The sequence below is a fragment of the Mustelus asterias genome, unplaced genomic scaffold (assembly GCF_964213995.1).
Source record: "Mustelus asterias unplaced genomic scaffold, sMusAst1.hap1.1 HAP1_SCAFFOLD_198, whole genome shotgun sequence".
Classification (NCBI taxonomy): domain Eukaryota; kingdom Metazoa; phylum Chordata; class Chondrichthyes; order Carcharhiniformes; family Triakidae; genus Mustelus; species Mustelus asterias.
In genome coordinates, this window is record NW_027590190.1 from 690,291 (window position 1) to 703,043 (window position 12,753).

The 12,753-nt window shown below is 45.7% G+C and overlaps 1 protein-coding gene across 1 annotated transcript in view; it reads left to right on the plus strand.

Annotated features, from left to right (window-relative positions):
- Nucleotides 1–2,511: 2,511 nt before the first annotated feature.
- The window catches only part of LOC144485549 (uncharacterized), a 59,793-nt gene continuing 49,551 nt past the window's right edge, over nt 2,512–12,753 (plus strand). Inside the window, exons 1-5 of the mRNA XM_078203683.1 lie at nt 2,512–2,727; nt 4,029–4,068; nt 4,182–4,377; nt 5,819–5,883; nt 11,824–11,897. Of these exons, the coding sequence (XP_078059809.1) occupies nt 2,512–2,727; nt 4,029–4,068; nt 4,182–4,377; nt 5,819–5,883; nt 11,824–11,897 (591 nt within the window). The remainder of the gene's footprint in view (nt 2,728–4,028; nt 4,069–4,181; nt 4,378–5,818; nt 5,884–11,823; nt 11,898–12,753) is intronic.

Here is a 12,753-nt window from a genome sequence, read left to right on the forward strand (position 1 = left end):
GGCACTCTGAGGTAGCAGTGCTAACCACTGTGCCACAGCTCTCTGTGTGGAGTTTGCACGTTCTCCCTGTGTCTGCATGAGGTTGCTCAGAGTGCTCCAATTTCATCCCACACTCCCAAGATGTGCAGGTTAGGTGGATTGGCCATGGCAAATTGCCTCTTAGTGTATGGGTTGGGGGAATTAATGGGGTAAATACATGTCACACAAAATCCTTCTTCATCTCAAACTATAAATCTCTGTCCCCACAGACTTCCTCCTTCCTAAAGTAAAGTTTATTTATAAGTCACAAGTAAGGCTTACATTAACACTGCAATGAAGTTACTGTGAAATTCCCCTAATTGCCACCATCCGGCGCCTGTTCGGGTCAATGCACCTAATCAGCATGTCTTTCAGACTGTGGGAGGAAACTGGAGCACCTGGAGGAAACTCATGCAGGCCTATTGATACGATTCTCTGCCCACTGAGGTGGTGGAGGCTACCTCGCTGAATATGTTTAAAGCGCGGATGGATGGATTCCTGATCGGTAAGGGAATTAAGGGTTATGGGGATCAGGCGGGTAAGTGGTACTGATCCACGTCAGATCAGCCATGACCTTATTGAATGGCGGGGCAGGCTCGAGGGGCTAGATGGCCTACTCCTGCTCCTATTTCTTATGTTCTTATGTTCTTATGATTGATTGTAACACTATCCTCCACCTTCTTTTTCCCCAGTTCTCCTCCCCTGAAGGTGCTGACTCTCGGGATCAGTTTCACACTCACCTGCTGCCTTCCCCAATATCACCCAAGTGTCTAAATCTTTCCACCTGAAGTTAACAAACTGTTTTGTAAAGGGGACATCCCAATCCAATCCAGTGACTCCCCACATGTACTTTGTGTCAGGGTGGGGTCACTGCGCCCCCCACTCCCACTTTCCATCACAGTCCCAGGAGTTTAGAGACTGGGCTCCGGATGAGCAATGGCGGCCGCAGCTCCCATAATCGCCCACGATGGAGAAACCACTCTATCCACCACGCGGGCGGGCCACATTGGACTGCGCATGTCCAGAGGAGAGGGGAAGCTGCGCATGTGCAAAGAGAGCTCACCTCCTGACCTTCATGCTGAAGTGTTGACCAATGGAAAGAGTTGGAGGACCGGAAGGACTCTGGTCCTCCAGTCAATCAGAGCGCGGGCGTTTTGTGAATGAACATGGAGATGCAGTCAGACAAAATCTTCCTGCTGTCTCTAATATCTGTGAGTAAAACACTTTATTTTCTCCCCCTTTCAATTTATTTTCTCCCCCTTTCAATTTATTTTCTCATTCTGGGGAACATTGGGGACTTGCAGTAACTGAAGGGAAAGGAAGTGAATTCAGTCTGTACATTCCACACATTTTTACTCCAGTAATGTAGACATTTATCTGTCTGGCAGCCAGCATGGAGATTTTCAGCTCTCTGTGGCCGGGACAGGAAGCAGTGAGCATGGATCTGTCAATCAGCCTCAATCAGCACCTTCAGGAGAATTGGGAGGGTGAATATTAGATACAACAAGAGTGAGAATGGAGGGAGAGTGTGTGGAGATTCACAGCTTTTGGGAAATGAGGGAGGAAAGAATGTTCCACAGAAAGTAGAATTGTCTGTTCTGAATTTCTATCTTGTATTGACAGTGATGACTTTAATAAATTCCTTTTACAGAATATCAGAAGGTGAGGATTTACAGACAGTAATCTCAAAGCAAATGTCACATCAATATCTGACAGAGTCATTCAATTCATCATGTCCTGAACATCATCAGCCTTTGTACCTAGAAGGAGAAATATTTCTCTGTTCTTTTTGCTTCTGGAGATTTTAAACATCAGCGTGACTGGGAATTTACCAAGTCTCACGCACACACCTGAGTGAGAGTGTTCCAGTGCACTGACTGTGGAAAGAGCTTTAACCAGTGACACAGTCTGAAAAAAACATTGCGGCATTCACAGTGGGGAGAGACTGTACCCGTGTTCTGTGTGAGATTTAACTGATTGTTTAACCTGGAGAGTCACAAGGACACCCGAACCATAGAGAAACCGTGGAAATGTGGGGACTGTGGGAAGGGATTCAGGTTCCCATCTGAGCTGGAAATTCATCGACGCAGTCACACTGGGGAGAGACCGTTCACCTGCTGTGTGTGTGGGAAGGGATTCTATGATTCATCCAACCTGCAAACACACCAACGAATTCACACAGGGAAGAGACCATTCACCTGTTCTGATTGTGGCACCGGATTTACTCAGTTATGTCATCTGCAGACACACCAGCAAATTCACACTGCGGAGAGACCATTTACCTGTCCTGTGTGTGGGAAGGGATTCACTGACTTATCCAGCCTGCGGATACACCAGCGAGTACATTCCGGGGAGAGGCCGTTCAATTGTCCTGTGTGTGGGGAAGGATTCACTTGGTTATCCAGCATGCGCAGACACAGGGTCACTCACAGCAATGAGAGACCCTATAAATGCTCTGAATGTGGGAGCGACTTCAAAAGCTCTCAGGTTCTGATGTCCCACCAGCGCATTCACACTGAGGAGAGACCGTTCAGTTGCTCTCACTGCTCAAAGAGATTTAGAATGTCATCCTATCTGCGGGTACACCAGCGAGTTCACACTGGGGAGAAACAATTCACTTGCTCTGCCTGTGGAAAGGGATTCACTCAGTTACCCAATCTGCAGAGACACCAGCGAGTTCATACCGGGGAGAGGCCATTCACCTGCACCGTATGTGGGAACGGGTTCACTCAGTCATCCCACCTGCAGACACACCAACGAGTTCACAAGTGATCACAGGGGTTGAATTCTGCTGTTATTGCTGCTGTTAATCACATCCGGGACTGGGCTCATTGGCAGGCTCTTTAACAGAAAGTGAGTTCCTCTAAGGTAATTGGCAAAAGAGCCAGAGGGGGAGATGAGACTTTATTTTTGACACAGCGATGTTAGAAAATGGGGTTCAGGGAGTCAATTAGCCCTTTCTCCCCTTTTCCCAAACTGTGAAATGATTGCCAGTGATAACCCTTATTGGTGACAGTGGTTAGATTTTATTCAGTATCAATAAGAGCTGACACAGTCTAATGTCTGAGCAGTCGTATCAAAGTGCAGCAGCATTACCATTACACTCTGGGTAGAAGCAGCATCTCCACGGAAATGCTCCCTGCTCTGCCCCAGATGCCATGGCACCAGTCAATGCAATATGTAAAACCTCGACTAATCTCTGTGCTCGGGGAGTCCCTTCTTATACTTTTTTACATCACAAAGTCTATGGAGACTGATTTAACCCAATCATTGCCCAGCTAACATTGAACAGACCAATTACAAAACCAAATAGTGCAAAGGGACAAGAGGGACATGAGTCTCTGGAAGGTGTTGAAGATAATTTTCTGCAGCAGTGTGTTTCTGCTCCAATGAGAGGGCAGGCACTGCTGGACCTGGTTCTGGGGAATGAGTTGGCCCAAGTGGATCAAATATCAGTGGGAGAGCATTGAGGGGAGAGTGACCATTGTATCATAAGGTTCAGGTTGGCCATGGAAAAGGACAAGGAACGATCCAGAACGGGGATCATTAATCGAGGGAAAGCCTCACCTTCGATGGGATAAGAATGGATCTGAGTCGAGTGAGTTGGAATCAAATGTTGGCAGAAAAGCTGATGGCTGAACAATGGGCCACCTTTAAGGAAAATCTATTGCGGGCAATGTCAGGGTATATTCCCTTAAAGGGGAAGGTTGGAGAACTAAATCCAGGGAACCAAATCGTCAAACCTGGAGAGTTACAAGGCCGTCCATACCCTGACGATATGGTGGAAATGTGGGGATTGTAGGAAAGGACTCCATGCCCCCTGTGAACTGGAAACCCATCGACCCAGGCACAGCAGAAAGAGGCGTCCATCTGCTCTGTGTGTGGGAAGGGATTCATTGATTCATCCACTCTGCAGCAACACCAGCGAGTTCACACTGGGGAGAGGCCATTCACCTGCTCTTGAGTGTGGGACGAGATTCAGTAATTCCTCCATTCTGCTGATATACCAGCAAGTTCACACTGGGGAGAGGCCGTTCACTTGTTCTGAGTGTAGGAAGGGACTCAATGACTCATCAACCCTGCTGATACACCAGCGCATTCACACAGGAGAGAGGCCATTCCCCTACTCTGAAGGGATTCACTCAGTTATCCAATCTGCTGAGACACCAGTGCACTCCCCACCAATGAGAAAACATTTAAATGCTCTGATTGTGGGAGTTGCTTCAGAAACTCTGCCGACCTGAAGATCCACCAGTGCATTCACACTGGGGAGAGACCGTTCTGCTGCTCTCGCTGCACAAGGAGGTTTCGAACATCATCCAAGCGACTGAGCCATTGGCGAGTTCACACTGGGGAGAGGCCTTTCACCCACCCTGTGTGTGAACATATAGAACAGTACAGCACAGAACAGGCCTTTGGGCCCACGATGTTGTGCCGAGCTTTATCCGAAACCAAGATCAAGCTATCCCACTCCCTATCATCCTGGTGTGCTCCATGTGCCTATCTAATAACCACTTAAATGTTCCTAAAGTGTCTGACTCCACTATCACTGCAGGCAGTCCATTCCACACCCCAACCACTCTCTGCGTAAAGAACCTACCTCTGATATCCTTCCTGTATCTCCCACCACGAACCCTATAGTTATGCCCCCTTGTAATAGCTCCATCCACCCGAGGAAATAGTCTTTGAATGTTCACTCTATCTATCCCCTTCATCATTTTATACACCTCTATTAAGTCTCCCCCTCAGCCTCTTCCGCTCCAGAGAGAACAGCCCCACCTCCCTCAACCTTTCCTCATAAGACCTACCCTCCAAACCAGGCAGCATCCTGGTAAATTTCCTCTGCACTCTTTCCAGCGCTTCCACATCCTTCTTATAGTGAGCTGACCAGAACTGCACACAATATTCCAAATGTGGTCTCACCAAGGTCCGTGCGGCATAACCCCACGGCTCTTAAACTCCAACCCCCTGTTAATAAAAGCTAATGTGTGGATGGGATTCACTTGGTCATTGGAGCTGCTGGGACACCAGAGCAGTCACACTGATTGGAGCCTTTCTTGATGCTCTGACTGTGGGTGTTAATTGTATCGATTAAGGTGAACTACATGGAGGTTATTGATTGGATCTATAAAGGGACAGTTAGTGACGGTGCCTGGAGTTAGGAGGTATACACCTGTAATGTTTCACTCCGTGAATAAATCTACACCAAATAAAGATTGACTCCACCCTAAGGCTGTCAGGATTATCACAGTCATTGCAGCGCAGGTTTCTTTCCTCAACTCCAGTAGATGTTCCGACAGTTTCAGGATCCACTTCTTGTTGGGAAGCAGCATCTCAGTAAGTTTCCCTTTGGATCATCGATTATCCTCACCCGCTCTGTCGCGGGGTAATTTGAAATGGCCAATTATGTTTTAACTTAAACAATGTAAAACTCACAAGGCAGGTATCTCTGTATAAAGATGTAACATTTATTTTAAAACAAACAAACAAACAAGCAGCTGCCCGGAGACCAACAAAGGGTTAAGTAGCTCCAGAGCGGCAAAAACCACTCCGATGGTTCTGACGTACAATCAAAAACAGATCAATAGATTTTCTTATCAATAATTCCTGCCTTATATTAGCTTAAAATCAATTACATTTAGTATACACACATCAATATAAATCTCTATCAAGTACCCCAGCCAACCACATTCTGCCAGTCAGCATAATGATATCTCGTTATCCATTCAATGCCAGATACTAACACCCATCTTGGCTGAACTCATCCCTATTGCTAAGTAACTATAACCGCTCATCATAGAGGTCAAAGTGAATGTTCCCACCAGCTCATTGCCAAACTGAATAGACACGTGTTCCTGCGTCCAGGTACATATCTATTCTATGTCCAGACAATGAATATCTCTTTTCATAAAGTTTCAATGTGTGTTCCCTCATAAGAAACTTTCTGATATAAATTCTGCTAACTAAAGGCATCCCAGGCCTTTGGCTCTGAACTTTTAGCTCATACCATCATCCTTTGCAGCATCTTTGCTTTTGGGTGATGTGAGCAATACTTAGAACATTTTCAAAATACATTTCAAAATATCAGCATATGTTTTCAAATTGTAATTGTTTAATCTTCTTACTGCATACACATAGGTATAGTCTATTCCCCTGTGAGCTATCAACTAGTTTCTTGGATTGAGTGGACGTGGAGAGGATGTTTCCAAGAGTGGGAGCGACTAGAACTCGAGGGCACAATCTCAGAGTGAAGGGACGTTCCTTTAAAACTAAGATGAGAAGGAATTTCTTCAGTCAGAGAGTGGTGAATCTGTGGAATTCATTGCCACATAGGGCTGTGGAGGCCGGGTCATTGAGTGTCTTTAAGACAGAGATAGATAGGTTCTTGATCAATAAGGAGATCAAGGGTTACAGGGAGAAGGTAGGAGAATGGGGATGAGAATCATATCAGCCATGATTGAATGGTGGAGCAGACTCGATGGGGCAAACGGCCTATTTCTGCTCCTATATCTTATGGTCTTATTTAACTCTTTATTACTATTCTGTCTGAAAATCTTATTAGCTGGTTAGGAATCCCCCCTCTACCCGCTCCCTGTGAGGAGGCCGGATGTGGATTATTACCAAAAGTCTGATTGTCGTTGGGGGATCTGGTGGGTGGAAGCAGAACCTGGAGTTGGGCAGTGGGTGTTACCGTACTGGTATTGAGGCTCCTGGGTGGTCACACTGTGTTCCCCTTCTCCATGGGATGCCACCTGCGTGGGTTCATGGTGGGCACTGGAAATTTCCAGCGTACAGTTTAGTGTGGTGTTACATCCCCCTCCCTACAGGGTGTGGGCGGACAACATTCCTCCCTTTCTCCCGACACCCCACAAACAAGATTCCCGGAGAGAGGGATCCACTCTGAGTTATAGTCAGTACATTTAATCAATGCAGTAGATTGTGTGGACATAAAAGATTCTCCAGCTCTCCATTCACCTGGATCCACCTTGTGGATAAATGTTATGAAGTATTATTTCTCCCGAGCCTTCAATTGTCCCAATCCAAAATTCCTTTAAGCTTTGGTCCATCTTCATTGTCTTAAAGTCCGTTTGTCTATGGAGGTCTGTGTCAGTGCCTTGATCATTTCAAAATGTTTTCTTACTCTTCAGGCCATGTTAACCATTGCACGCCGCGTATTCTGAGGGAGTCTGCATCAGTGTCCTGTACACCCTGTCCGACTGGTAACTACTGTGAGGAGGCTGAGGGACCACTCCCACCTCTTTCCTGTGCTATTTCTCATCTCTACCCAGTCTGATCCTTCGTGTTGCTATTTCAAGCTAAGGACATCTCTCACGACTGTACTAATATCATCCTTCATTAACAGAGCTACCCCACCTCCTTTTTTCAGCTTCCTATCTTTTCAAAGTGTCAAATACTCTGCAATATTTAGTTCCCAGCCTTGGTCAGTCTGTAACCATTGTTAGGATACCAGGCCGGAACTCCAAGTTATATTAGGAAGCCAGACGAGACACCAACATTTATCTCTTTGGGAAAAATGTGAGGAGAGGAGATTTTGCTCCAGGAGTGATGAGAAAATAGGGATTTTTTAATACTAAAATAAACTTTATTCACAACTGTTTAAATACAACACTAACGTAAATAATTAACAGCTGAACAATACTTAAAACGAAAGGAAACAATTTAATTTCTAACTTAGCAACATCCATTCAGAGGTTCAAATCCCACTTTAAATACAGTTAACAAGCACAGATCATACAGTCTTCGAGGTTTACAGCATGGAAACAGTGTCTTCTGCTCAACCTGTCCATGGCGCCCTTATTTTTTTAACCACCAAGCTAGTCCTAATTTCCCACGTTTGGCCCATATCTCTCTATACCCATCTTACGCATGTAACTGTCTACAACGTTTTTTGAAAGACAACATTGTGCCCGCCTCTACTACTACCTCTGGCAGCTTGTTCCAGACACTCAGCACCCTCTGTGTGAAAAAATTGCCCCTCTGGACCCTTTTTATCTCCCCTCCCACCTTAAACCTATGCCCTCTAGTTTTAGACTCCCCTGCCTTTGGGAAAAGATGTTGACTGTCTAGCTGATCCATGCCCCTCATTATTTTATAGACTTCCATAAGATCACTGCTCAGCCTCCTACGCCCCAGAGAAAAAAGTCCCAGTCTATCCAACCTCTCCTTATAACTCAAACTACCAAGTCCTGGTAGCATCCTAGTAAATCTTTTCTGCACTCTTTCTAGTTTAATAATATCCTATCTATAATAGGTTGATCTGAACTGTACACAGCATTCAAAGTGTGGTCTTACCCAATGTCTTCTACAACTTCAGTAAGATGTCCCAACTCCTGGACTTAATGTTCTGACCAATGAAACCAAGCATTCTGAATACCTTCTTCACCACCCTGTCCACCTGTGACTCCACTTTCAAGGAGCTATGAACCTGTACCTCTAGATCTCTTTGTTCCATAACTCTCCCCAATGCCCTACCGTTAACTGAGTAAGCCCTGCCCTGGTTTGATCACCTCACATTTATCTAAATTAAACTCCATCTGCCATTCATCAGCCCACTGGCCCATTTGATCAAGATCCCATTGCAATCCTAGAAACCTTCTTCACTGTCCATTATGCTACCATAATACTGGCTACAATACATGCCGAAAATCTAGGAGCTTTCAGAGAGAAAGGGAGTTTCAGAGCAGCTTCCAGAAGTTCGCGTCTTCAACCAGAACTCCAGCTAAACTCCAAACCTCGCCTCACTCCTCCCATTAACCCCATCATCACAAGACCCAGCATTCCTAAACCCACATTCCAATCCTTTTAGCAAAACCCCAGGGCACCTCCTTTTAACATACACAAGTCCATTGAGATAAACAACTGCATGGCTGAAATGAGTAATTATCCTGCTGGTGGTCCCCTGAGAAGCATTCTTCCGCGAAATAGCACTGCTTGTAGAATAAACCAGAAGTTTTAAACATTCTCCCAGAATAGATTAAAAGAAAATATATGTCAGTATATATTGAACACATTCATTGCCCACCCCTGAAAAACAATGAACCAACAATATGAATACTCACAGAATACTGCAAGACCTGGACAGAGCAGACATGGGGAAGATGTTTCCATTAGTAAGAAAGACTGGGATCTGAGGGCACAGCCTCAGAATAAAGGGACAACCCTTTAGGACCAAGATGAGGAAGAATTTCTTCAGCCAGAGGGTGGTGAATCGATGGAATTCATTGCCACAGATGGCTCTGGAGGCCAGGTCATTGACTGGATTTAAGACGGAGATAGATAGTTCTTGATTGGTAAGGGGATCAAAGGTTACAGGGAAAAGGTGGGAGAATGGGGTTCAGATACTTATCAGCCATGATTGAATGGTGAACAGTCCTGATGGGCCAAATGGCCTAATTCTGCTCATATATCTTATGGTATAAAACTTGGCCGCGTTAGTGAAGAATGATTGAAGACAAATTGCTCGACACCCAGGTCTGTTCCAATCATCAAAATGGTCTTTATTTTACAGCGGGCGGGGAGCAAGTCGCTGGTCTCACCATGCAACCTCTACCCTGAACATAGAAAATCACACATTCTTATCCATTTATTGCAGCCCATTCTGGCTGGTTCCAAACTAATCACAATATGAATCGATTAGAGACATATCCAATCAAGCTAACAATTAGGCATCATGTGGCTGTGTGATCAGCTCATGGACAGCTCTGGACCATCTCATCATGTGGACCAGACACCTTATAACAACTGACCTTGTGACATCACAATGACTCACTATACTCAGGACTTTCTGATCTCCACCACATCCCAGCCTATTCCGTTAGCAGTCGGTTACTCAGTGCAGCTGCCTGTGTGCTGATAAGAGGGGCCCTGCTGAGCAGCTTTAATGGTCCGTGATTGCAGAAACTGAGCAGTCACAGGAATGTGGTCAAGATAGTCCAGTCCCATAATGCCTCACATTCAATCTGCAGTCCTTCAATTATAACAGAATATGTGGCTGTATGTAGCTGCCTCGGCCATGGTCAACCCCAACCCCAAGGGTGCCTTCTTGAACTGCTGCAATGCCTGAGGTGTACGTACACCCACAGTGCTGTTAGGGAGGGATTTCCAGCTACAATTCCAGAGTTTCACTAAACTGTAGGTGGATATCAGATTGATATATTCCATTCAACCACACCCAAGGTGAGTTATTCCAATTCCTTTATTGTCCAGGACAATATGTTCACAATATCTTTAAAACAGAAATTAAACATTCCCATTTGATTTCAGGGATTAACATATTCTGTTAGTTTGTTCTTTATTGTCAATGTCAGGCTGGGGTTGTTTCCCTTGGAGCAAAGGAGGTTGAGGGGAGATTTGATAGAGGTGGACAAGATTCTGACAGGTTTAGATAAGGTGGACAAAGAAAAGCTGTTCCCATCAGCTGATGGGACAAGGACGAGGGGGACACAGATTGAAGGTTTGGGTCAGAGATGCAGGGGGGGATGTGAGGAAGAATATTTTGATGCAGTGAATGGTAATGACCTGGAACTCGCTGCCTACGAGGGTGGAGGAAGTGGAGACAATAAACAATTACAAAGGAAATGAGATGGGCATTTGGGGGGTTTCAAACAGAAATGCTGTCTAAATATCTCTGAACTTCCTCACACCCTGTCACTCTGTGATCCTTGTGAAATTTGAAACCAGGTATTCGCAACAAGACTCAAAGAGCATCAGCCCACTGGAGGCAAAGTTGTGAGACCGGCCAGTCCAGCAGAAAGAAACCCTCCGACCCTCCCCATTGACCAACTGTGAGAATGAACAAAATGCAGTCCTGGATGTAATTGAGAGCAGAAACAATAACAGCAGAATCCAACCCCTGGAATCACTCATGAACTTGTTGGTGTCTCAGCAGCAAGAATGAAACTCTGAATCCCTTCCCACACTGAGAGCAGGTAAATGGCCTCTCCCCAGTGTGAACTCGCTGGTGTCTCCACCAGCTGGATGACCGAGCAAATCCCTTCCCACACTGAGAGCAGGTGAATGGTTTCTCTCCAGTGTGAATTCGCTGGTGTGTCTGCAGATCGGATAACTGAGTGAATCCCTTCCCACACAGGGAGCAGGTGAATGGCCTCTCCCCAGTGTGAACTCGCTGGTGCCTCCGCAGGTTGGATGACTCACTAAATCCCTCCCCACACACAGAGCAGATGAATGGCTTCTCCCCAGTGTGACCTCGTTGGTGTCTCTGCAGGTTGGATGACTGAGTGAATCCCTCCCCACACTGATAGCAGATGAATGGCCTCTCCCCAGTGTGAATGCGCTGGTGTGTCTGCAGAGTAGATAACCGAGTGAATCCCTTCCCACACTGAGAGCAGGTGAACGGCCTCTCCCCACTGTGAACTCGCCGGTGTCTCTGCAGGCTGGATGACAGAGTGAATCCCTTCCCACACTGAGAGCAGATGAATGGCCTCTCCCCAGTGTGGCTGCGCCGATGAGCATCCAGCAGAGATGGGGATCTGTAACTCTTCCCACAGTCTGCACATTTCCATGGTTTCTCCATGGTACAGGTGTCCTTGCCTCTGTCTTGTTTGGACAATCAGTTAAAGCCTCGTCCACACACAATATGAGTATAGTCTCTCCCCACTGTGAATGGTGTGATATTTATTCAGGCGGTGTAACTGGTTAAAGCCCTTTAGTCAGTGCACTGGAACACTCTCACTCGAGTGTGGCAGTGTGTTGCTGCTTTTCCAGTCACACATACATTTGAAATCTATTCAAATCGACAGATCAGACAATTATTTCTCCTGCTAGATTCAAAGGCCAATGATATTCAGATCCCAAGGAACATGACTCTGTCGGATCTAGACGTGACGGCTGAGATTTCGGTCTGTGACTCCTCTTTCAATATCCTGCAAAATGAGTTTGCAAAAGTCATCAGTGTCAGTACAGGATAGAAATTCAGAACAGACAATTCTAGTTTCTATGGAACATTCTTTCCTCTCTCATTCCCCAAAAGCTGTCAATCTCCATCCCACACACTCTCCCTCCATTCTCACTCTGCTGTATCTAATATTCACCCTCCCAATTCTCCTGAAGGTGCTGATTGAGGCTGATTGACAGATCCATGCTCACTGCTTCCTGTCCTGGACACAGAGACCATAACAAATAGGAGCTGCAGTCGGCCATTTGGCCCATCGAGCCTTTTAAACCATTCAATGAGATAATTCGTTTATCTACCTCAGCATCATTCTCCCCACACTAAACGCATATCCGTTGATACTTTCAATATCTAGAAACCAATCAATCTCTCCCCTGAAAATACTTGATGACTGAGGCTCCACTGTCCTCAACAGTTGAGAATTCCAAAGCTTCACCACATCCTTGAGTGAAGAAATCCCCCCACATCTGAGCTTTTGCTCCATCTTCTTGTCTGTTCCCCATAACCATTAATGCCCGTCAGTGAAAAATCAGTCCAACTCATCCTCGAATATATTCAATGATCCTCAGCCTCCACTGGTCCCTGTGGAAGACAAATCCAAAAGACTTACAACCCTCTGAGGGAAGAAATGTCTGGAAATATATAACGTAGCTACAGTTCCATATTACAAGTCTATGGATTCTATTTAAAAATGAAACTGGATGGGCACTTGAAGGAAACAAACTTTCAGGAGAATGGGGATACAGAGTGGGAATGGGACTGGAACGTTATGCAGAATGTCAGCATGGACGTGAGTTACCGAA